Consider the following 26,728-nt stretch of genomic DNA (forward strand, 5'->3'; position numbering starts at 1 on the left):
CAACTGAGTAAGAAAATACAAAAGTACAACTTTGTCAGAAAAAGAAATGCACATATTGCACTTATTGCACATGTGTGGGTTTGTGTGGGTTTGATCAGCTGCAAAAGTCTTTGTTGTAGAGTCTGACAGCAATAGGGAGGAAAGACCTGTGAAATCTCTCCATCCCACATTGTGGGTGCTGCAGCCTGCCACTGAAGGAGCTGCTCAGTGCTGTCAGAGTCTTAGCCACCATTCTCCTGTCACTCACCACCTCCACTGGGTCCAGAGGGCATCCTAGAACAGAGCTGGCCCTGCGGATCAGCCTGTTCAGTGTCTTCCTGTCCCTGGCAGAGATGCTGCCGCCCCAGCAGACCACACCATAAAAGATGGCTGAGGCCACCACAGAGTCATAGAAGGTCTTCAGGAGTGGGCCCTTCACTCCAAAAGACCTGAGTCTCCGCAGCAGGTACAGCCTGCTCTGCCCTTTCCTGTAGAGGGCGTCTGAATTATGAGTCCAGTCCAGTTTATTGTTCAGATGAACACCATGGTACCTGTAGCTGTCCACAGCCTCAATGTCCATACCTTGGATGTTCAGTGGTTGCAGTGGAGGATGTTTGTGCCTGCGGAAGTCTACCACCAGCTCCTTGGTTTTACTAGTGTTGATCTGGAGGTAGTTCAGCTGGCACCAGTCCACAAAGCCTTCTGTCAGTTCTCTGTACTCCTTGTCGTCCCCATCATTGATGAGGCCGACTATTGCAGAGTAATCAGAGAACTTCTGCAGGAAGCACTGGGTGGAGTTGTGGGAGAAGTCTGCAGTGTAGATGGTGAAGAGGAACAGAGCCAGAACTGTTCCCTGTGGGGCCCCCGTGCTGCAGACGACCCTGTCCGACACACAGCCCTGAGTTCTCACATACTGTGGTCGGTCGGTGAGGGAGTCCAGAATCCATGTAGTGAGGTGATGGTCCACTCCTGAGTAGGGATGGGTATCGTTTAGGTTTTATCCGATACCAGTACCAAACCGGTACTTTTGAAACGGTGCTGGTGCTTAAACGGTGCTCGAACCGGTGCTTAAAGAATGGAAGACACAAACTTGTCCTAAAACCTCTCATTTTTAGCTGTTTTTTTGTAAACAGATAACAATGTTAGCCTTTTCTGCAGCTATAGGGGATTTATGGTATCACTCTTGGCTGGAAGCAGTGCTTAATCAATGGAAAAAACACAAACTTTGTCCAAAAACCTCTCATGTTTAGCTGTTTTCCACTGTTTTCTTTGGTCACTTTTGCCTTTTTGGCCAGGGTGAAGGAAGTATCTGCCATCAAACAAGAAGATAGCTGCATGTAACTATGACGTGTTTGCTAGTTCACCTTACATGCATTAATTTAATAACGTGGTTAGCCTACTCAGCGTAAATTACACACGAACAACATTAAGCTACTCACACAGAGAAGAACAGCTGCTGCTGCCATCATCATCCATCATCATTTCTGCTACACTGGCAGGGCTAGGGGCCAGGACTCTCCTCTTCGGGTTTTTGGGGGATGTTGCTAACTCCGGGTCAAATAACAAGCACCACACCCGCAGTAGACGTGCTCGGTGTGAGGTCTCGCAGCAAACTATCAAATATGGTGCATTTCTCGGCTTTTAAAAAACGCTATGCGTCGCCAGGTGTTTCATCAGATTGGAGGTGTTACCTCCTTTGCACAGTATCACTTGTTGCAGGCTGCTGAGTTTGCATCTTTTACTGTGAAGTACAGCCAGACTTTGACCACTTCGCCTTGGGCATTTTAATCTGTAGCTCTGCTCTAAAAGAAAGTACGTACCTGGGCCCGCCTACTACGCTTGCAAAGGTAAAATGATTGGCTAGAATCCAAAATGTATGACATCTCAGGGGAAAAAAAGCACCGAAATAAAGCACCGAAATGTGCGTTGCTCTTCTGTGTGGTTACTACCGTTTATGTCAGAACCGGTGCCATCATGGCACTGGATACCAGTACCCATCCCTACTCCTGAGTTCTCCAGCTTGTCCTTCAGGACCGTGGGAAGAATGGTGTTGAAGGCACTGGAGAAATCAAAGAACATGATTCTCACAGTGCTCCCAGCGGTCTCCAGGTGAGAGAGGGAACGATGTAGGAGGTGGATGACGGCATCGTCTGCTCCAATGCCAGGTTGGTAGGCAAACTGAAGTGGGTCCAGTGATGAGCTCATCAGGTGCCGAAGGGTCTTCATCATTCGTTTTACTCTAAACTGTAAAACGTTATTTGTTGTTTTCAGTCTCTCACTGAAAATGCTCCAATGACTGGCTAATAGTTATTGAGTGGGTGGAAGGTATTGTCCAGCATTGTCTTTATCTTGGACAACATCTGCCTCTCCAACACCTCACAGTAATGGAGGCTGGAGTCCAGTTCTATCTCCACAAGATTAGTAGCTTTGCGGATCAGTTTATGGAGTCTGTTGATATCTGCAAACTTTAACCAGCTACCCCAGCATGCAACAGCATGGGAAAAAGGCAAATACTTTTCCAAGGCTATCTAATCTATCTGTAGTGTTGTTAAAAAGTACTATGTTAAATTTTGAATTTAATTTATTGTTTTTTTTTTCAGAGCAGAAATGGAGAGAGGATTATCTAGAAAACATATACTTGAAGGTAAGATTATTAGCTACAACTGTGAATTTGAAATCTTTTCCCCCAGTATGCAAACATTGATCGTTTGCATACTGGGGACATAGTTTTGTTTTCTTCTTTATCACCAATTACGTTTTTAGTGTGTTTTTCAAAGAAAAGCAATTAATAATTAGGTGAGAATTAGATGCTTGAAAATGAGGGAAAAACATTTTCTAAGCATGGAAAATAAAAATATTGGTTTGTTGAGTGTCTCCAGCACCAGACCTGGGTTTAATTGCATTTTAGAAAATAGCGGAAACTATTTTTAAACATATGTTTTAAATTTTTAAATAAATGATTTAGTTAGCATTTTAGCTGTGATTATGTTAGATTATCCAGTTGTACATAACAGTGGGACTAGGTTTGTCTACAATTTTTGTACATAGACCCATAAATGCTTGTGAAATTTTTTTTATTTAATCCACTGAAATCAAGCAGACAGTCTACACTTGATTTGTATCTTTCCGGATTAATTTTAAATCTCTTGTCAAAACATGCCTTGACCTAAATATTAGAATAGTTTCTTAGCAGGATAGACTTAAAATGACGTCTGATGATTTGAAAAGATACGTAATGTCTGAAAGCTGGAAATAGAGTTTAACTAGTATCAACTAGTCAGACGTTTCTGTCTGATGTCAGACTAGCAAAAATATATCTATACAATTAATACACCCATTGCATAAGCTTGGTCCACATTGTTGTATTTGTTGTTATATATATATATATATATATATATATATATATATATATATATATATATATATGTAGGAGGTTCACCAGAGAGGGAAGGTAGTCAGAACGGAGGGGATCAAACTACCAGAAGGCAACATTGCAGACATAGAGGACAGTTACAAGTACCTGGGGATCCCGCAGGCGAATGGGAACCATGAAGATGCCGCTAGGAAAGCTGCAACCACCAAGTACCTGCAGAGGGTCAGGCAAGTCCTGAGGAGTCAGCTGAACGGTAAGAACAAGATCCGGGCTATCAACACCTACGCCCTGCCCGTGATCAGGTACCTGCTGGGGTAATAGGCTGGCCAAAGGAGGAGATCGAAGCCACTGACATCAAGACAAGAAAGCTCCTTACCATGCATGGAGGGTTTCACCCCAAGTCCACCACCCTGAGGCTGTACACTAAGCGGAAGGAAGGGGGCCGGGGACTGGTGAGTGTCAGCACCACAGTCCAGAATGAGACAAGGAACATCCACGAATACATCACGAAGATGGTCCCAACTGACAGCGTGCTCAGTGAATACCTCAGGCAGCAGAAACCCAAGAAAGTGGAGGAAGGCGAGGAACCATCATGGAAGGACAGGCCCCTGCATGGTATGTACCACCGGCAGTTAGAGAAGGTGGCTGATATCCAGAAATCCTACCAGTGGCTGGACAAAGCTAGACTGAAAGACAGCACGGAAGCACTAATCATGGCAGCACAGGAACAAGCACTAAGCACAAGATCCATTGAGGCTGGGGTCTATCACAGGCAAGACCCCAGGTGCAGGCTGTGTAAAGATGCTCCAGAGACAATCCAGCACATAACAGCAGGGTGTAAGATGTTAGCAGGCAAGGCATACATGGAACGCCATAACCAAGTGGGGGCATAGTGTACAGAAACATCTGTGCCGAGTATAACCTGGAAGTCAAAATGGGAGACGCCCCCAAGGGTGGTGGAGAATGACCGAGCTAAGATCCTGTGGGACTTCCAGTTACAGATGGACAAAATGGTGGTGGCTAACCAACCGGACATAGTGGTGGTAGACAAACACTAGAAGACGGCCGTAGTGATCGATGTAGCGGTTCCGAATGACAGCAACATCAGAAATAAGGAACACGAGAAGCTTGAGAAATACCAAGGGCTCAGAGAAGAGCTCGAGAAGATGTGGAGGGTGAAGGTGATGGTGGTCCCAGTGGTAATCGGAGCACTAGGTGCAGTGACTCCCAAGCTGTCACTGCCAGCAGAGTGGCTGGAGCCACTCTGCTGGCGAGTGGCTCCAGCAGATCCCGGGAACAACAGCAGAGATCTCTGTCCAGAAGAGCACAGTCATAGGAAGAGCTAAGATACTGCGCAGGACCCTCAAGCTCCCAGGCCTCTGGTAGAGGACCCGAGCTTGAAGGATTGACCGCACACAGGGGAAATTGGGGATTTTTATTTTTTTTATATATTAGTGCTGTCAAAATTAACACGTTAACGCAAATTAATCCGCCATCACGGTCAATGTGATTAAATTTTTTAATGCAGTTAACACATCTGGAGTGCAGAATGACTCAAAATCCCTGAAAAGTCTCTGTCAACGCATTTCGGGGGGTTTATCCAAGTAGAGTTACCTTCGCACATGCGCAAATGGGCAGTTGATCTTGTAGTGACGGGCAGCTGAAAAAACAGACTCAATATGAAAGATGATAAATGCACATCGGCCCTCTTGATAGGGAATTTGAGTATCAAAAAAAATAACAAGATGGCACAGTCGACTGACATAAAGTATTATGCACATTGTGCAAGAAGGAATTTTCTTTTCACCAAAGCACTTCTAGCGTAAAATATCATATTGACGCGAAGCATACGTTAGCTGGGGATGCTGCTAGGACTTTGGCTAATGCGTCAACCTATTAATATCATTGAGAACACGTGAAAAAAGTAATAGTACACCTTGTGTCAAAATTTGATTGATGACCCTAGCCTTGACCTTTTGACCTTACCGGAAGTACTCCAGAAATGACTAATCGAATCCAGATGTGACTAATTTGATCCATATGCGTGACGAATTGCATCCGGTGGGGGAGGTACTCCGGAAGTGACTAATTTGACGTGATGAATTGCATCCTGTGGGGGAGGTACTCCGGAAGTGACTAATTTGACGTGATGAATTGCATCCGGTGGGAAAATAAATTCTCTTTTGTCCAGAGAGGGAGGGGGTCGGTGGAGGGATGGTTGAGGAAAAGTTCAGGGACAATTCTGATCGAAGAGGGAGGGGGGTCATTCCAGGGGCATGAAAAGTTCAGGGGGGTAACACAGCAGATTTCTGATGAGTCAGTGGAGATCAGAGCGCATACTGCATAGAGAGACAGAATGATCGCAGCAGTTAGTTTTTCACAGACAAGAGTTGAACTCATAGTTTGAATTCTGTTTAGTACATTGTTTAAATGTTTCAGTCTCTATTATTAGCATCACTATTATGACAGAGATCTTGATAACCATTTTCACCTACAAATGTAACAATTTTCTTGGTAAAGACTGAGGCCAATTTCTTTTTACCATAGCGGCTTTAGATTTATTTTACTTTCTTATATTAACCTTATTACAGATGCAATAAAATAAAAACCTTTCAGATTATCTGACTAATAATGGATTGCATATATATAGTGCCTCAAATTTACAATTCCACTATTCATTCACTCTCACATTCACAGACTGGTGGAGGCAAGCTACACCAGTGCTTGTAATGAAAAAAGAAGGACTTTTTATTGCTTGTAACCTACAGAGTACCATGCAAAGAATTTCATACAGACCGTCCACTCATCTCCTTGTATGTGTAAAATGTAACCCTTAGTAAAAAAAGGAACCACGCCCATATTCAGAACTCAATCCTATTTAGCATCCCAAATAATTTTATTAAAGCAATTTTACCTCTCTGTGGTAAAGAGTTTTCTTTTTTTTTAGAGTCCCTTTTACAACAGGTTTCCTCATTAGCAGAAAACTCTCAATAGACAGAAAAACAAACCGTAAAAGATAATTACATAGGGAAACTGCCTTGTTTAGCACACAACAAGGAGTCAACAAACCGTGACCTATAAAAACAACCCCTCTAATCAATATTAGTATTTCTTGACGCTTGTAACCTAGCAAAGTACGGACAGCTGTGCAAAGAATTACATACACATTAAAACAATTTCACCCTCATTAGCAGAAAATGCTCGATAGACAGAAAAAAACAACCCTAAAAGAAAACGGCCCTGTTTCACGCACACCGTGGGTCAAGAAGGAGTCAGACGACCGTCAGTTCATCCCAGTCAATTACCTCCGAGAGCTCGGGATGCTTCAACTTCCTCCGTCGGGTAACATAAGCGCATGAGAAAAAACCCAGAGAAATTATTATTTTTTAAGAGAGAGAGAGAGTCGATCAAATTTTTCTACAACACGTTATACCACTCCGGGTCTGGAGGGGGCGATATAGCATGGACCGGTTGGATGAATACGTCATGACCGGAAGTGTGGCAGGGACTTTCCCAGTAACCGGAGGCATACCAGGGACTTTCCCTTTGACCTTCATCCTGCTCCATGATCAACCATTAAATGTTTCCTAAATATTGCTGTAATGTAACAACAAAGTTAGTTTGTTAAGATCAGACAGGGGTCCGGTCCCAAAACATTCCTTACACATTCCCGCAGACTTGAGTTGTCACCGAATTAGCTTCTGTGGGACAAATAAGCTTCAGGGACTGACTTGTTTTTTAGAACTGACCTTTAGAGGCCTTTGACATTTGGATGTTAGCTTTGTTTTTACCCAAAGAGAAATTTGACCCTCGGAAACTAATATCAGATAAAAACAAAACAAAACAACAAAAAAAAAAACACAATGCTGTTTAGTTGTGGCAAACAGTAACCACTTACCTCAACTTTGACATTTTTTTTTCTCAGCCATTTATTCTGAAACGAAATAAACATGTTACAAGGACAGATATGGACAGTTTCGAGACAATGCACATTGCAGAGTACATGAATGAGAAATAGGAATTACTCCTCTCTATACTTACACTCCTCCCTAACAAATGCCAAGTCATCATCTCCATATTGTGTGTATATGTGTGTGTGTATTTTTCCCACTTTTCGAGTTTTATTGGAGTGTACTCAAGTGCACAAGATGGAAAATAGTCCCCGGTCTAGGTACGTCAAGATGCCATTCATTTAAGAGACTAATTTTTTTAATTTAAATTGTGCTAACTCACTTTGTTCAACACAGTAACATTAAAAATGAAACATATTAGAATTCATTTTTGTCGGACACAAGAACAACTTGAGCATCTTTTTCGGGAGCCGAACTAGGGCTTACAAGTTTGCCGTGCAAGGGTCCATACACTCCCACAGTGCAGACTTTGCTATCCGCACAGAGCGTTTCTGGTGTGGCTTAGGCAAAAGAGACATTACAGCGTGTTTCTCTGCTCCCGGTAAGCATGTCCGTTGTAGCCTGCGCTTTAAAAATGCCTCTTTGATTATTCAAACAGTGTTTTAAAATGTGACTCATTTGTTATCCAAAATATTTTATCTATGTTACTGATTTAAAAATATACATATACATATATATATTTCACGTTTTTAGCTCAAACAGACTCTTGAGCATATTCATGTAGCAAAATCCACATTTGGCATAACCAGTCTGCACCCTAATGCACATCTTTGAACTGTATGTTAATCAGTACATGAAGTGTACCTCTGAAAAGAGTCTTTATCCATCATTTGTCAATCTACTGATTTGTTTTTTAACGTGACACCTGCAGTTTTCACAAACTGTGGATGATGAAATCCCCTTTATTTTAGAAAGTGTCTTTAAACTATCGCTGTTCCTACTTACTGAGTTCCCTAGCTACTTCTTTACTATGTGAATAAACTATTTGAACAAGACAGGTATCGTCGATTTAAAGACACATCTTAATTGAAGCAAACGAAAAAAAAAAACAAAAAAAAAAAACATCTGGATTCAATTAGTCACTTCCGGAGTACTTCCGGTAAGGTCAAAAGGGTCATCAATCAAATTTTGACAAAAGGTGTACTATTACCTTTTTCACGTGCTGTATATGGCTTTGGTTCCTCGTTTGAAGGAATTGAAGTGCGTCCCCAAGAATGACAAAGAGAGAGTGGATAAATGTTTACAGAGTTTTTTGTTAGCATGAATGTTCAAGATGTTCAATAAACATGCTAAGTGCGTATATTTTCCCTTTTTTCTCGAGTCTGTTTGTTCATGGAAAATGAAATGTGATTAATATAGAATAAAAGTGAATCATATTTAATTGTGAATAATCAAAATTAATCCACAGTAACCCTGTGATGAATAAAATTAAACAGTTTAATTGTTTGATAGCACTAATATACAGGGTGGGCCATTTATATGGATACATGGGAATGGTTGGTGATATTAAAGTCCTGTTTGTGGCACATTAGTATATGTGAGGGGGCAGACTCCTCAAGATGGGTGGTGACCATGTTGGCCATTTAGAAGTCGGCCATCTTGGACACAACTTTTGTTTTTTTCAATAGGAAGAGGGCCGTGTGACACATCAAACTTATTGGTAATGTCAAAAGAAAAACAATGGTGTGCTTGGTTTCAATGTAACTTTATTCTTTCATGAGATATTTACAAGTTTCTGACCACTTATAAAATATGTTCAATGTGCTGCCATTGTGTTGGATTGTCAATGCAACCCTCTTCTCCCACTCTTCACACACTGATAGCAACACCGCAGGAGAAATGCCAGCACAGGCATCCAGTATCCGTAGTTTCAGGTGCTGTTATGACAAATGCAGATGGACCCAGGGAGCAGAACGCACAGAGGCAGAGTTGCGGTGAAGAAAGTTTATTTACAGTGAAGGGGAGGTTTTACAAGGACAGAGAATGTACAACAGCATATGAATGGGGACGCGGAGCCAGGACGTGCAGGAGACGAAAACACACACAGGAAGTGCACTCGATCTAAAAGGAGAGGGACGTGAGAATTAGGAGGGTCTTGCCCGATAACCGAGAAAAGCTTAAAGGAGACTTTACAGAGAGTCGGAGAGCTTACTTGGTACTGGTTGTTGCCAAAATCTCCTGACGGAAACAGGCGAAATCCTGGGGAGGAAACAAAACTCTTTACAGTCACCAGAAATAATCCAACGGCTCCAGCAGGCAGGGGCAGAATTACAGACTCTCCAAAAAACATCAATACTCCGACACTAGTCTTCTGCCAGGTAGCTCCTAAAGAACATTTCTGAAGAATGCATCTGATGAGTAACAGGTGTGCCAGGTTCAGTGACTCACTGCCTATACAAAGAGGGAGGCACCAAAAAACACACACAGACAAAAACACCACATAACCAGCTCCTAACAGGTGCTGCACATCTCATATCTTCACACCATAGACATTTGCCTTCAGATGACCCCAAAGATAAAGTCTAAGGTCCAACTGGCCCACGACGACCAATCCACTTTCCAGGAAACTGTTCATCTAGGAATGCTCGGCCCTGGCACCCATAATGTTGTGGTGCACCATCTTACTGGAAAAACTCAGGGAACGTGCCAGCTTCAGTGCATAAAGAGGGAAACACATCATCATGTAGCAATTTCAAATATCCAGTGGCCTTGAGGTTTCCATTGATGAAGAATGGACCCACTATCATTGTACCCCATATACCACACCATACCATCACTTTTGTTGTTCCAACAGTCTTGGAGGGATCCATCCAATGTGGGTTAGTGTCAGACCAATAGCGGTGGTTTTGTTTGTTAACTTCACCATTCACATAAAAGTTTGCCTCATCACTGAACAAAATCTTCTGCGTGAACTGAGGGTCCTGTTCCAATTTTTGTTTTGCCCATTCTGCAAATTCTGTGCGCCGATCTGGGTCATCCTCGTTGAGATGCTGCAGTAGCTGGAGTTTGTAAGGGTGCCATTTGTGAGTAGCTAATATCCGCCGAAGGGATGTTCCACTATTGCCACTCTCCAGTGACATGCGGCGAGTGCTACACTGTGGGCTCTTGCTGAATGAAGCTAGGACAGCCACTGATGTTTCTTCATTAGTGACAGTTTTCTTGCATCCACATTTTGGCAAATCCAACACTGAACCAGTTTCACGGAACTTAGCAAGCAGTTTGCTAACTGTAGCATGGGAGATGGGTGGTCTCGTAGGGTGTCTTGCATTCAGTGTTGGGTGTAATGTGTTACTAAGTAACACGTTACTGTAATTAAATTACTTTTTCACTGAAAAAGTAGAGTGACTAATTACTGTTAATTTTTAGGTATTTTAATTACAGTTATTTACAATATACTTGCGTTACATTGTAAAATAATTAAACTCGCTCAATATCATTATTTAATTTCAATAATTTATCTTCTAAACGTAGAAGTAAACTCTGCCGCTTTAACATCGTTGTAGTGCAGGTGCACATCATTTCACGCCAGGTTGCTGCATAGTTGTATTCTAAAGCGGAAGATGTCGGACTCGGCTGAAGCGTGTGGCTGTTTTATGAAACTGATATATTCCCGTCTCTTCACTTTTCTGAAACGAGAGCATAGACGAACACTTCTGAGTGATCCTTGTTCATCATCCATGGATAACAACTCCAGCTAAGCAGGCAAAACTTGATTTTACTTCAGCAGCACAGAAAGCATCTGAAGGTGAGCTTGAAAAAGTTTGCAGGCTACATTGTGGAAGACATGCTACTGCTGCATACTGTAGAGTCTCCGTCTTTAAAAAAAAAAGAGTTTAATTTCTATTGTTTGTCCACTCAAGACTTATAGGGATTTTAAGAAGTATTTAGTTTAATTACTTATTTATTAATTAAGTTACTTTTCTGACACAGTAATTAGATAAGTATTTTAAATACAATATTGACTAAGTAATTAGTAATTAGTAATTAATTACTTTTTTAAAGTAACTTACCCAACACTGCTTGCATTGAAATCTGCTGCAATGACCCGGTTACTGCGTTCACCAGATATCAACACAATTTCCATCTGCTCCTCACGTGTTATCCTCTGTCAATGGCTGTGAACAAAGATAAACTTGTAAATATCTCATGAAAGAATAAAGTTATGTTGAAACCAAGCACACCATTGTTTTTCTTGTGACATTACCAATAAGTTTGATGTGTCACATGGCACCTCTTCATATTGAAAAAACAAAAGTTATGTCCAAGATGGCTGACTTCTAAATGGCCACCATGGTCACCACCCATCTTGAGAAGTGTGCCACAAACAGGACTTTAATATCACCAACCATTCCCATGTTGTTACGGTGTTTCCATATAAATGGACCACCCTGTATATTATATATGAGTGTATACTTACCTATTAGTATATAGGTTTTGTATTTCACAGGAGAGAACCTGTGTTAAAAGATTGAAGAAAACTATTCAAATTCTTTTTGAATTTAAGCATACATTCATTGTGTTTATTCTGCATTTACTTCATTATATTGCATGAATGTCTGTTACAAGCTTAAACATACAGCTAAAAAATGTCATTGCAACCAGGCTATTGATCGTGGCTCAAGAGTTGGAAGTTCATCTTGTAATCGGAAGGTTGCCGGTTCGAGCCCTGGCTCCAACAGTCTCGGTCGTTGTGTCCTTGGGCAAGACACTTCACCCTTTGCCTACTGGTGGTGGTCAGAGGGACCGACATTTATGTTTTGCCTCGCCTCTGTCAGTGCGCCCCAAGGCAGCTGTGGCTACAATGTAGCTTGCCATCACCAGTGTGTGAATGGGTGGATGACTGGATGTAGTGTAAAGCGCTTTGGGGTTCTTAGGGACTAAGTAAAGCACTATACTAATACAGGCCATTTACCATTTATATACACAAACTTCTCTTTATAAAACAGGTCTGAAAGCATCACTTGACAGGCTTCAGCTGGAGTATGTAGACATCGTTTTTGCGAATCGACCAGATCCCAATACACCTATTGAAGGTATGTGGATACTAATCCTCCTTCCCACTACAGGGCTAGTGTTATAGCCCTTATTTAAATAAACTTCATCATTGTTTGTCTGCTTGCCCATGTAGCATTTTATACCATTCTTTTGATATTCACTTACAAAGCTCAGATATAGAGTGCATGCTTTGCATGTATGAGGTCCTGGGTTCAATCCCCAGCATCTCCAGTTTTATAGCGTCAGGGATAGCTCAGTAGGTAGAGTGGTGGCCCCATGATCGGAAGGTCGAGGGTTCAAATCCACTGACTGGCTACCTTGAGCAAGGTACCGTCCCTACACACTGCTCCCCGGATGCCCAGTGGCTGCCAGTGCTTCACCCAGGGGATCAATAAAGTATACATTAAAAGAGACAAGGGAAAAAGGCAAAAATAGAAATTGGATAAATAATGTGTTGATAAAATAAATACATTCAAAATAATTTTCTAAGTAAATGAATAAATAAACTGTTATAAAATGTACATAAAGTGCAAATGAATTATAGCCTTATAATCTGTGAGTGAATCTAAAAGAGGCTTCAGCAGTACACCTTTTTTTCATTGGCAGAACCAGAAGTTACTCTTTATATTTGAGACAAATGAACAACAACAAACATTCACAACAGTCCATTTTTTAGCAAGCTGTAACTCCCCTTTAATATTCACCTCCTAAAGAAACATTTGAGCCTGCCTCTGAGACACGATAAGTAGTGATGTGCGATACCACTGATTTCCTTTCCGATCCGATACCAAGTAATATTCAGGGTGGTATCGACAATACTGATCCAATACTGATACTTTGTACAAAAACTTATTTTATTTATTGTATCTCAAATTATAGCATCATAATGATTACAGGACATCAGATTACTTGTTCTTATCACTTAATAATGCAGAGTTCATCATATAGAAATAAAAAAACTGAAGTTGTGTGCATTTTGAACACCTTGCCTGCCTGCAGCACTAAAGGACTCCGTGAGAGACATCTGTCTCGCCCTGCATCACCTGTCCCTGTCCTCCTCTTCAGTTCGCCTCAACATACGCTCGTCATATTCTGTGATATGATTTACTCTGAGGTGTTTGACAAGGTTAGTGATGTTGCCACAACCATACATGCCAACCCTGCTGATTTTTCCAGGAGAATCCCGAATTTCAGTGTCCCCCCGAAAATCTCCCGGAGCCACCATTCTCCCAAATTTCTCCAGATTTTCCACCCGGACAACAAAATTGAAAAACCATGTTGCAGAATTCCCAGCCAATTACAGTTTCCACCAATGGCGGCAGCTACTTAGTTTTAATATTACTCTTATTTCTCTTTCTGGGTCGCAAAAAAACCTTTAACATATTTTCAGGTGAGAATGTAGCTGTGTAAACTTCAAATATCTGAGACGAACGACACATTGTTTTCAAACCCCAGCGGTCTTTCATTACTCGGGTTAAACATGATCAGTGTTGGGGAGTAACGGAATACATGTACCGCCATTACGTATTTAAAATACAAAATATGAGTAACTGTATTTCGTTACAGTTACCGTTTAAAAAGGTGGTATTTAGAATACAGTTACTTTGTTGAAATAAATGGATTACACGGCGGTACTTCCCTGTTTCATATTGTCGCGGGTCAGGACTGTTTGGGTTTTGTTTGACAGCTACGTTCTGTTGTTCCAGGCGGCAACGTTACAGTTGCCATGGTTACAGTGTGACGCTCTCTCTCTGTGTGTTTCCTGGGTGAGAGAGGCCTTCTTGTTGTTGTTGTGCTAAGCTAATAGGCAGAAGGCTACCGGTATAGCTCTAAAGAATGTAGCACCATAGGCAGTATAGTCCGTGCTGCAGGGAGAATGGACTGCCATACACGTTATGTGTCTGTGAGCGAGGGAGGGAGAAAAAGGAAAAGTACGAGCTGTCATCGAGCAAAAACGGGAGCTGGAAGCATGTAAATATAATAATAACCACTGCAGCCAAGAAGAGTGCCTGACGAGCCCAGTTGTAAGTAAGCTATTAAGACTCGACTGTACACCGTGTTCGTGTTTTCCTCCAAAAACAATAAGTTCTGTTGGAGCAGCCTTTCAATGCCTCTCTCTGTCTCTCGCTAGCAAAGTTGACCCAGACAACAAAGTAAAGCTAGTTTTCGGCTACGAGCCCGACACAGAACCCACCGTATTAGCCAGAGGTCCTTTACTACGGTTCGGAGCCGCGGACCTTCAGTAACAGTAATAAATCACAGCAATAGTACATTCATGTAGTTGTAAACAGCATGATAATATATTAAGTAATCCAAAGTATTCAGAATACGTTACTCCCATTGAGTAACGTAACGGAATACGTTACAGAATACATTTTGGGGCATGTATTCTGTATTCTGTAATGGAATACATTTTAAAAGTAACCTTCCCAACACTGAACATGATATATAAGTCACTTTGATAACTTCAAAATGTTATTGTTGGGCTTTTTCTGTGTTTTATTTGTTCGTGAGTAAATTGGTTTGGCTGAGTTATTAGATTAGATTAAATTAAATTTAACTTTATTAATCCCTTAAGGGTTCCTCCGGGGTTTTCACACAGCTGAATAAATGTCAAACAGAAAACTAATTAAACAAAGTGTGAGACGGTCGAGAGTTTACGTCAGCGCCCTGTTATATTTTAGATAGCAAGGAGCAGACGGCAGAGTTTCACTCCACCGAGGGAGCTCGTGACGTACTACCCAGCTTTCTTTAGACCGCGAAGGCCGGGTCCTCAGGTGGAAGCAGCCTCTGAATTTGGACACCCCCGCTGTTTCCGGGTTGGCCAATAATAACGGTGACATTTAACGTATTTTACCCGATAAATAAACACTGTAAAATGTATTTTGAATGTCTCCCTAATTCTGAGGTCTCAAGGTTGGCAAGTATGGCCACAACACCTCACTTTTTTGCCACATGTATTGCAAACCACATCTCAGCTGTTTGTGTAGGTAAAATACGTCCGCACATGTGTCCAATTACACTCAGCCATTGTTGTGAGTGCGCACGCCAAGGGGCTGCCAGACTTTTATACAGCCGTATTTTGCACATGACTATGAAAGGCGGAAGAGGAAGTAGTTCCTTTGAATGTAGACAATCTGAATGTTATAGTTTCTTTCCACTGTGTTCCTTAATGATAAACTACAAATTTACCCTAAATTACTAAAATATCGATATTTTAATGTGAGAATCGATTCTAGAACATAAATGATTGGTATCGGAGGAATCGATATTTCAGGATCGATCCGCACATCACTAACGATCAGATCCAGTCTGGGTGAAGCTCAGAGTACCTTCTAGTGTTACTCTGAGTCTGCTCCGGGCTTTGATCTTGGTTGTGGCCACAATTAAAAATTTTGATTCACACAGATATGTAGTTGTGAATGGAAAAACAAGTTTTATCAGCTCTCAGTGTCAGACATAGGTACTTCTTTGAGACAGCAATCCAGAAGGAGCCCAGGTTTAGTTTGCCCCAATGGAACTTTAAAGTGCTGTCAGTGGGAATTTCCTGAAGCTGGAATGCCATCATTTTCAGTGGGATCCACAGAAAATTCATCCATTACCTCATGCAACTCTGGTGACATCTTTTTTGCTGCAAAGCTTTCACGTAGGGGTGGGTTTCGATTATTGATTTATCGGTTAAAATCGATTCTAGCTTGGATAACGTGATATCGATTCATTAAAATCCTGAATCGATTTTTTAATATAAATTTATTTTGCCTGAAATGCCAGAATCTCAGGTTAAACCTCACAAAATTTCAACACCACCAAACAGCTAAAACGGTAAATGAGAGCAGACATGGATTCTGCACAAAGACGTTAACACAAAACGCGGACCTGCCGATGGATCAGAATCAGTGAGATGTCGCCTTTCCGTCCCGACAGCACGGACAGGGTCGGAGCTGAAAGCCGACAGCTCACTGATTCTGATGTTTCGGCGGGTCCGCGCTATGTGTTTACGCCCTTTTTGCGCTAGATTCTGAAGCTGCAGGTTTTATCTCTCTCCAAACAATATTAACTGAACCAGCAGCAAAAGAAGATCCAAACTACGCTTCACATAAATATCATCATCAATTCCCTCTTACTTTTGCTGTGTTGCTTTCACCACGATAAAAATCACACTTCATGCAGAGCTCTCTCTCTCTCTCTCTCTGTACTTCAAGAACAGTTTCCCGTCTAAAATCTCTTTTTTCTGTATTATTCGCTTTCTTATTATGCACAAGTTGTTTACAGCGCTGTCGGCCGCTGTTTTTTTCCTTTCTCTTACTTCCAAAAGAAAGCCTCATTTCTGCTGTTCAATAGGCTACTGAACAAATTCAAACTTTTTAAAATTATGCAAAATTGCAAAACGCTTAGCTGTGTCTCTAATAAAACCTCTGTGACTTTGATCTGCATCACTTCAGCAGCATCAGGTAATGTTCATATGTTGATTAATGGTTTTCTTTCGTTTTTGATCTACTGCAGAATAATTTTAAGGTTATCTGCTATAAAATCCCAGGCCAGGAAAATCTCCTTCATGTTTTTCTGTGTTTTATCCTCAGTTACTTTGACACAAAGGCATCTGCTGTGATGCTTACACCTTTGATAAAGTCTTGCAAGTGTTAGCTTTCTTTTTATAGATATAAAATATGGAAATGTACTGATGCGTGATTAGAATTATAATACTTCTGACTGTCTGAGGCAAAATTTCCCTGATTCAAGTACAATTGAATCGAATCGTGGATCAAATCGATTTGGGACCGGAATCGAATCCATTCTAGAAATCAGTGACGATACCCAGCCCTACTTTCACAGTGGAGAAAACAGTGGGTCCATTTAGCTTCTGGTGCAATATCAAGAATCTATTCAATTCAATTCAATTCAATTTTATTTATATAGTGCCAAATTACAAAAAAGGTCGCCTCAAGATGCTTCATATTGTACAGTAGATACAGAGAAAAACCCAACAATCATATGACCCCCTATGAGCAAGCCCTTTGGTGACAGTGGGAAGGAAAAACTCCCTTTTAACAGGAAGAAACCTCCGCCAGAACCAGGCTCAGGGAGGGGCAGCCATCTGCTGCGACCGGTTGGGGTGAGAGAAGGAAAACAGGATAAAAACATGCTGTGGAAGAGAGACAGAAATTAATAACAGATATGATTCAATGCAGAGAGGTCTATTAACACATAGTGAGTGAGAAAGGTGACTGGAAAGGAAAAACTCAATGCAATCATGGGAATCCCCGGCAGCCTACGTCTATCGCAGAATAACTAAGGGAGGATTCAGGGCCACCTGGTCCAGCCCTAGAGATAGTGTCTGTCTCCCGAATCCAATCTGCCTTGTGATGCCGTGATGCCTGCCAGTCATTGAAGCTGCACCATTACTGACAACCCACCACAGTTCTGCCAGTCCAGGTCATTCTTAGTGAAGTAGTTGTCAATGCAGCAGAACCTTTCCTGAGCCGTAGCTCGTGTTGGTAGCTCTCAAAAAAACAGCTCCCCCAGCGATAAGGAAAAAAACCCCAGCAGCAATGCACCATTCGAGAATTGAGAAAAAAATTGAAAAATTGACTACATTTTATTCTTTCCAGAAGCTAATGCTGTATGTCTAAGGCCATGTCCATGATATGGTGGCTCACAGAGTCGTCTGAGAGTGGGATGGTCAATAGGTTCTTTCTAGCAGCCTCTCCGATCATCTTACGACACATATGTACAGCAGCAGGCAAAATCAGCTCCTCTGCTATAATGAAAGACTTTTTACTCTGTGCCACAAGTCTGGATTTGAGGTAGCTAGCTTTTAAAGCAGTGAGTGAGTGACACAACAGACCGTTTCTGTATCTGCAGTCCTTACAATATAAAGTGCCTTGAGGTGATTGTTGTTATGATTTGGCGCTAAATAAATGAAACTGAATTTAGTAGAATTTTCTTTTCTCTTGAAATATTCCACTGGCTTTCTTGAGAGCGTGGGATGTTTGGTTTTGAGATGTCGTTTTAATTTTGAAGACTTCAGTGCTTTGTTGGATAGCATTAGTCTACACTCCACACATTGGGCTCATGGGTATGCCGCGCTTCCTCCGTTCACAAACCCATACTTCAGAAAGTCAGGGTTGTACTTGGGAAAAAGTTTTGACTTTTGGGAGGGGAAGTTGTCCCTTTTATCTTCATTTTTGCGTTTTAAGAACTCCATATATTTTTCTAACTGCAAACAGCAGGCAGAGTGTCTTCTTCTGTTTGCTTATTGAGGCTGATAAAACAACTCCTACCAAGTGGTGGGAAGCTGTATTGTAACTGAGATTTACATGGATAACAGTAGTCCCTGGTGTCTTCAATTAATAATCTATGATGTGTCTCGTGGCCCTCATGGCCCAAAGGTGTCAAACCGTAATTATACAGAATAACAGGGACAAAGAGACTATCCCCAAAGACCTATTAATGTAAATTCTATTAGTTTACTACAGAAAATAATTGAAAGAATGCAAAATATTTACAACCACTGTTTGATATCAAAATATTACTGAATGTTGATTGTGTCTTAAACACATGTTGAATGTGTTTTAATGAAGCCTTAATGTATTAAACTGGTTTCATCTGCCTCCATAATGACATCTCTCACCTTCTCAACAAAATCCAGGGTGTTCTGGATGTGGTGTTCAGAGCTGCCCACCAGCGGGTTGAGGATCGAAGCCAGAAACTTTTCATTTACGTGAAAAGGGAAAGACCCTCTCTGAATCGAGGAGGGGGCCTAAGGGTACATCTTTCGCCATCTTACAATGCTGGGATTGCAGCCATTCCCCAACTCTCTGTGAATGGTACTCATGGCCATTGATCAGTGGTCTTTGATCAGTGGGTTTTGGTCAGTGGTTGTTGATCAATGGTCATGAGAATTTGCATAATTATGATTAAGGAACTGACCTCCCAGTCCATTGTTCCTTCAGTGGGCTGGTTTTAGTCATTATGCAAATTTACTGTTTATAAGATTTGGTGAAACCTGCAGTCAGCTGAGACTGAAGAAGTCACTTGGATGAGTGACAAAACGTTTCTCCCACGAAACGCTGCGTCCAGATGAACAGAATCAACTTTTGGAGATATTATTATTATTATTATTATTATTATTATTATTATTATCATTTCTGACTATGGATTGATTGTTCTTGTGATAGGATACAGCTTTGTGATTTTATTGAATGTTGCTTTATACCTTGGGGAGTAGGTGGGTAGGAGAAATTTGAAAAATTGTTTTGCTCCACCTGGGTTTATCCAGTAGAATGATCTATTTTATACTTGGGCAGCTGTGGTTCCAGAGGTAGAGTGAATTGGATGGTTGTTAGCTCAGTCCTCTGCTTGTCTACATGTCAAAGTGTCCTTTCGCAAGATACTGAATCCTGAAAAATGCCTCCAGTATAATTTTCTATTTGATATAAATAAGTGCTGGATAAGTAAATAATCTAGCCTGGTATGTCAGTAGGTTGATGTAGCAGCTTACTAAATCCTAGGCCTAAATAAACATAGACAAGGATGAGCATAAATACTATTTCATCTTACCTGAGCTTTGTTGGCTCTGTTTTCTTCAAAAAGCAATTTTAAAGTTTGTCGTTGAAACTTTACATATTTTTGTTTTGGTAGAGACAGTAAGAGCAATGACCTATGTGATCAACCAAGGCATGTCCATGTACTGGGGTACATCACGATGGACCTCAATGGAGATCATGGTAAGTTTTAAACTTAGCTGTGAATCTATCCATAATCTGAATTATATGAATACTGTAGATTTATTGTTGTCTTCATGTGGCTAGTGTTGGTCTAAATTAGGACTAAATAGAACAAGTTCTTAGTGTTCATTTCCTAAATACATGAAATAAATCATGAAATCAGTGCAGGTGGCAAAAGTATAGACACTGTTTACTGACATAGAACACCAGATACTTGTTAAAAAATACTCAGGTAAAAGTAAAAGTACTTATTGAACCTATTGGCTCAAATAAAAGTTAACGTACAGGCTCAGAAAAGCATTCAAAGAAAGAAAGTAAAAAGCAGAACCTGTATTAATATAATAAAATAAATTAGTGCATGGTGATACAAATAGTGCTTTTGACCTCCAAACCTAAGTAGAGCTCTGAGGTTTATTGGTCTACCCTCTACATTGGTGGGGAGGAGGTAGAAAGGGTAGAAAGCTTTAAGTTCCTCAGAGTCCACATCTCGGCTGACCTTACCTGGTCCACAAACATTTCCCACCAGGTAGGGAAAGCACAACAAAGGCTGTTACTTTAGAGACTGCGAGTAAACTTCTACCCCTCCACCATCGAGAGCCTGACTTACTGCTGCACTCTCTGGTTGAACTGCTCCACGGCGGAGGACAAGAGGAATGCAGCGGGTGGTGAGGGCAGCAGAGCGGGCAACTCACTAAACCCCCCTCAAAGACATTTATACTGGCAGACTTCAATAAAAAGCCAGCATCATCATCAAGGACCCCTCGCACCCTGGACACTCACTTTTTCCCCCCTGTAAACGCTACAGGTCCATCAAGACGAAGACAAACAGACTTAATAGAAGTTTTTACCCACGGGCTTTCAAACATGCCCTACCTCAACCCTGATTGGAGGATAACTGCACTGCCAACACCCATGGACATTAAACCTTATTTATAAACTCTATTTCTATGTATACTTTAAGGAGGTTGGTTGCATTAAACTGTATTTATTATAACACTATTTATTATAGTTGCAACAATGTGCAATATCACCCCCCCACACACACACACACACACACACACACACACACACACACACTCAATATGCAATATCACTGATGTGTGTGTATATATATGCAAGCGTGTATGTGGAAATATGTGTGTGTGTACGTATGTACGCATGCATATATGTATGTACGCATGCATATATGTATGTATATATTAGGGGTGCAACGATACACAAAATTCACGGTTCGGTTCGGTTCGATACTTGGTGTCACGGTTTGATATTTTTTCGATACAAAAAAAATGTTCATGCCTTTTTATTAATTTGTCATTTATTAAATTTTCACGGCACATTCTGCACCACATCTCTGTGCGTTCATCATTTGTTTGAAGCCAGCTCACCTCCTGCAACCACTTTTCCGAGAATACGCGCTTCTTTTGTGGTTCGGACTCCTTCTGACATTTCTTTGGAGGTGGAGGAACACCAAAGTAATTGCTTAAAGGAGCTTGCTTCTTCGACATCTTTAAGAGTTCTAAACAAATGTCTGTCCTCCTCCAGAAAATCTTATGTATGCAAACACGCGTTGCAACTTCTTATCTTGTGCGCATTTTTTATTTTGACAGCAAATGCGCACCTGCAGACCACTTATGTGCAGCCCTGGTTATTTAGCTTGTCATATTGCAGCCACAGAAATTCTTTTGTCCATGAAACCATAAAGCTGCACTTTCTTTTTGCCTTATAGTCTGATTTATCATAACTTTTCCGTTTTGTGGTAAGCTTTTCTTTGGCTGTCACTTCTTCACCCTGACCTGTCTTATTTGGCTCAGCAGAACTAAAATATATATCCTGCTGCTTTTACACACGCACTCACATAACGCTCAGCGATTCTCTGCGCGATCAACCTCTCACATGTTTAAGCTTGCTGCGGGAGATTTCACTTGTCATGTTTGCATAGTAAGCTAACGATTGATAAGATGATGTCAGAGGAATTGGTGCGCAAATTATCATCACTCACCAATCAGTGCTGTCGCTTTCTATGCTGTGCTGTCGCGATTGCAAAGTGAAAGCAAAAAACAAGCACAAATTCAAACGCGATTTCAATATGTCACATATTGACAGTGGCTCACCGATGCCAATAACATAATTACCCAGCTACATTTCCGAAAGAATGCAAAAGCATTGACATATATTTTTCCTTCCTACGATAGGCCGACGGGCAGGGCAGGGCAGGGCAGCCCGACTGGAAAAATTGCTAGCCCCGGGACGTCGGGCTAGCGATTTTGCGAGCCCTGTATCTGATTGAGGAATCACTCATCTTTGGAAAAGAGAGTTTTATTACAGAGAAATGGCTCTTTCCAAAATAAAAGCTATACTATACGCTTCTTCTGGGCTATATTCTCAGCGGCATATTAAACATATCAGGTCCCCATAAGGAGAATCATGTGCTAACGGCTGTCTAAATGACTCGGGTAAAGTTTGTAGCATGCGTGCTTGTTGTTTTTGTCTGCTTCCACTTGTCTTTGCAAGTGGAAGCAGAAAGGATGATGTCGGCGTAAATGTGCAGTCATATTTGTTGTGTTCCCACTAGTGCTGTCAGCGTTAATCTGAAATGAGGTTAACGCCACATAACGGCAAATCTCCGTTAACGAGCTACCGCGGATCGCCCCGTGTGTGGGGCTGGACGGCCAACATGTTAACGAGCTAACTGCGCTAACACACTAGTTCCCACCCATGTAATTGAGTATTGCTGGCACATCCAACATACTGTTTTACTTTAGTCCATGACGCGCTTACCTTCAGGGTCATACGTCACATGAAAACCAAAATAGTTCCAAACGCCAGATCTGAATGAGGGTGGGGGAGGTTCAATTTGGCATGTTGCAAGGAGAGCTTAACTTCTGTCTCGCTAGCTTGCCCTGCGCTCAGTGAATCTGCGTTCGACTACTCCGCCTAGGCTGCACTGTCGAGCGCAGATCCACTGAGCGCTCAACACAGACAGCACCGTCAGAAGGAAAGTTGATAAAATAAATTAAAAATGTTGTATTGTTCGATACATATGCATACCGAACCGAAAGCACTGTATCGAACGGTTCAATATCGATACGAGTATCGTTGCACCCCTAGTATATATTTATATATGTATGTATGCCTGGGTATATCTGTATATATGCAGGTGTATGTATAACTTGTACATATCTTTCTTGTGTAAATGTAAATTTGTTTGTGTTATTGTGTAAATACTTATGCTATTGTGTACTTCACACACACACACAGATGCCAAACTGCTTTCCATTGTTTTTGTAACAATGACAATAAAGAGCTATTCTATTCTATTCCGAACGCGCGGCAGTGATGGCGACAGAGCAGGCCCGGAGGCCGGCCACACGGAAGGCAGATGTGGCGACAGAGCACATCCGGAGGCCGGCCACACGGAAGGCTCGTTCAGGGGGCCGGCCTCGATGGCGATCATGTCCAGCTAGAGGCCAGGAAAGCGGCCGGTGAAGGCGAGGTGGTACAGGCCGAGCTGGATCAGACGGTGGTGTAGCAACCGCAGCGGCCCATGGGACCCTCCAGCTGAGACAGACTGCTGAACGGGCCCCTGGACCCTCCAGCAAAGACAGACACAGGACCAGCAGGCACAGAGACCTCTAGCGGGGACGGATGAGAACTAGCAGGCGCAGAGACCACTATCAAAGACAGATCAGAACCAGCAGGTGCGGGGACCTCTGGCAGGCACAGAACAGAACCAGCAGGTGCGGGGACCTCTGGCTGACACAAAGGTAACTTGAGCTGCGCAGGGGCCTGGCTCAGCCCAGGCAGCGCTGACATGGTGCAGTTCTTAGGGGACTGCTTAACCTTCAGGAGGCCAGAATCAGCTGGGGACTGAGACCTAGCCTCTGGGGAGACCCTGGAGTGAATAACTGCACCTAAAGCAGCTAAGTTACGAGAAACACCCTGGTTGGGAATGAGATTATCTCCCTGAATAGAGATGATGGATTGTTAAGTGGCTGACAGAACCAAAGACTGAGCTACAGGTAGCGGGGACACTGGAGACTGAGCTACAGGTAGTGGGGACACTGGAGACTGAGCTACAGGTAGCTGGGACAATGGAGACTGAGCTACAGGTAGCGGGACACTGGAGACTGAGCTAGTGGCAGCTGGGCAGGTGACACTAGAGACTGAGCTAGTGGCAGCTGGGCAGGTGACTCGGCCAATGCTGACTTTTTAGTCTCTAGGGGTCCACAGGCAGCTGAGGGAGGAAACTCAGCCTCTAGGGAGGCCCTGGAGAACATTTCAATTACTGCAACATTACCACTTAATGTCTTTGAATGAGTGTCAGTAGTCCAAGAAATGAAACATTCGGGTGCATACTGAACAGTCTCTTGAGGTGGCAGCTTGGAAAATAAAACAGTCTTAGTATCATCAGAGCTGGGGTTAATTGTCTCTGGGTTGAAAGCCACAGCTTTAGCACACTCTGGGATAGCTGATACGGGGTTAACAGACTCAGAGAGAGTTAATCCAGGCTCAGAAGAAGCAGAAGAAACACAGCCTTTTGTTTTCTCAGAAGTCTTAAAAATACCAACTTGGGAGAGGTCACATACTATGAAGGTAGATAAGCTACGCATATTAACTCTCATCAACACACCCCGAACAACCCCAGAAGAAAAAGTCCCAAAGGTCAAACCAGTAATATTGTCCTTTTTAATCACCACAGTCGGCCGCTCTGATATCCCGAGGTCCGACTGTGGTGAGGGGCGTCGACGGCGTGAGCACCGTTTCCCTTTCAAAGGCTGGGCCGACGGGCCTGGCAGCGAAGCATTAGTTGCTGGGTGGGTGGTAGCAGCCGGGGGTGAAGGTGAAGCTTGATCAGAAGAAATTCTGTGCGAGCAGGTGAAGTGAGCCAGGGGAGACCAGAAACCAATCGCTGTAGCCGGTTAGCCACAGCTTAGCGAAATTCTTTCCCCTCATGCTCCAGTAACAAATTAATTAATTTGTCCACAGAGCTAAACACCATATAACGCAGACAAACCAGCAACTAACAGAGGCAGACACAAGGCTTAAATACACAGAAGGATACCAAGGGAATGAAACATAGAAGGAGGGCACAGTTGGGAGTAATTAGACATGACATTAGACAAAAACTAAACACACTAACATCAGCCACGGACCTTCAAAGTAAAACAGTAAAACATTGTCAGGGTTTCTGGGTTGTTGACCCAGTATTTTCAGTTCACGTTCACCATTTATCTACTGCCTGTTTCACTTCCTGTTTGTTCTCCATGTCAGCTTGTGTCATTAGTTAGATTATGTTCAGCCCTATACTCACCTGTTTCCAATCATTGTCATCATTCAACCTGTGTATTTAAGTTCCTCGGTTTCACCAGTTCTTTGTCGTGTCATTGATGTTATGTTGTCGTTTCCGCCTTCGTCAGTCAGCCAGCCATTCAGTCTTTCAGTCCGTCCGTCCGTCCTTCAGTCATTCAGTCAGTCGTCCAGCCAGCCAGCCATTTCCTTCCTCTGTTCTGTTTGTTAACTCCATCGATAATAAAACACCAACCTTCACCTAACTATCCACGAGTCCTGCGTTTGGGTCACTTCCTCGCCTCCACTCAGCAACCCCTGACACACATGCAAAGACACAGACTTAGAAACACTGACTTTACACAGAGGAATACGCAGGCAGAAATGACTAAACACTAAACTGAGGAAGAACAGAACCAAAAACCAAAGAGCAAGAAAACCAGAACCAAAATACATCACAATAATTGAAAGCACAAAACGCTGGGTCAACAGACCCAGGATCATGATTATTCTATTCTATTCTGTTTTATTCTATTCTTTGTGAATTTACACAGCTGAATTCAGCAAGATGTAAGCAGATGTTTCGTATCTATTTTACACTGACAGTATAGTGTTAATACTATCTTTATACCGGACAGTATACAATTGGTATAAAGGTGGAATTCAGTCTAATCTAAGCATCATCAGTTATAATTCAAAGTATTAATTAATGTCTGTGTGGCTGGGTGTGGTTTGTGGCTCAGCTGCAGAGGATGGATGGAACAGTGGGTTCTGGGTGTGTTGGAAGGCTAATTCACACACTTGATATCGATCATACAATCATGTCCCCCCTTTTGAGGATGTTGCTGGGACCGGAGAGGAGATCTGTGCATGGTGTGAGCCCGGATGAGGACATCTGGAAAGCTTTTGCAGGGAATGCAAATAAAACAAACTGTGTGGGTCCCAACCCAAGCCGCCAGTAATATGGACCTGTGACAGATCTAGCCAGCTGAGGTCCTGGCCCATATGGTGGGTGAGCTGGCGGCCATGCAACAGGAGCAGGCAGTGGTGTTTTACCGCCAGTTGTAACAGTGGCAGGACCAGTCTGAACCCTGGATAAAGGTGTTAGAGAGTCTGATTGCTTGGGCTGGTTCCCTGCTGACACTGCCACCAGGAGGTCTTTCAGGTCATGGCAGAGCCATGCCATTGGAGGAGGAGTGGGCACTGAGGTTGCTCCCGCTGAGGTCCAACGAAGCCCAGGCAGCGCCTCTCAGCTTGCCCTTGCCCTAGGTCTCACGCCAAAAGATTATCATTAGCGTTTCCGGGAGGGCTGGATGGAGCCAGAGGACTGGCTTTTCACCTGGCATAGGCAAAAAAACGGCAGCAGTCGCAATTGGCCACGAACCTCCTTCGCTCTGCTGTTGCTCCACAGGTCCCAGGTAGTGGGACTGGTATTCTGTGTCGCTGGCCCTCCAACA

The 26,728-nt window shown here is 42.5% G+C and overlaps 1 protein-coding gene across 5 annotated transcripts in view; it reads left to right on the top strand.

Moving 5' to 3' along the window:
* Positions 1-26,728, top strand: part of LOC146494810 (voltage-gated potassium channel subunit beta-2-like) — a 148,096-nt gene that overhangs the window by 5,281 nt on the left and 116,087 nt on the right. For 2 of the 5 annotated variants that reach the window (XR_014871422.1, XM_085145092.1), the window contains exons 2-4: positions 2,580-2,623; positions 12,210-12,296; positions 19,900-19,985. Coding sequence is in view for 4 of the 5 variants with exons in the window: in XM_085145092.1 (XP_085001218.1) it covers positions 2,587-2,623; positions 12,210-12,296; positions 19,900-19,985 (210 nt within the window). In the remaining variant the exon portion in view is untranslated. Of the gene's footprint in view, positions 1-970; positions 2,624-8,361; positions 9,138-9,721; positions 19,025-19,899; positions 19,986-26,728 lie in introns of those variants that run through there. The other 3 variants (XM_085145095.1, XM_085145094.1, XM_085145093.1) reach the window with 3 other exon arrangements.

The sequence above is a fragment of the Neolamprologus multifasciatus genome, chromosome 20, assembly GCF_963576455.1.
Source record: "Neolamprologus multifasciatus chromosome 20, fNeoMul1.2, whole genome shotgun sequence".
Classification (NCBI taxonomy): Eukaryota; Metazoa; Chordata; class Actinopteri; order Cichliformes; family Cichlidae; genus Neolamprologus; species Neolamprologus multifasciatus.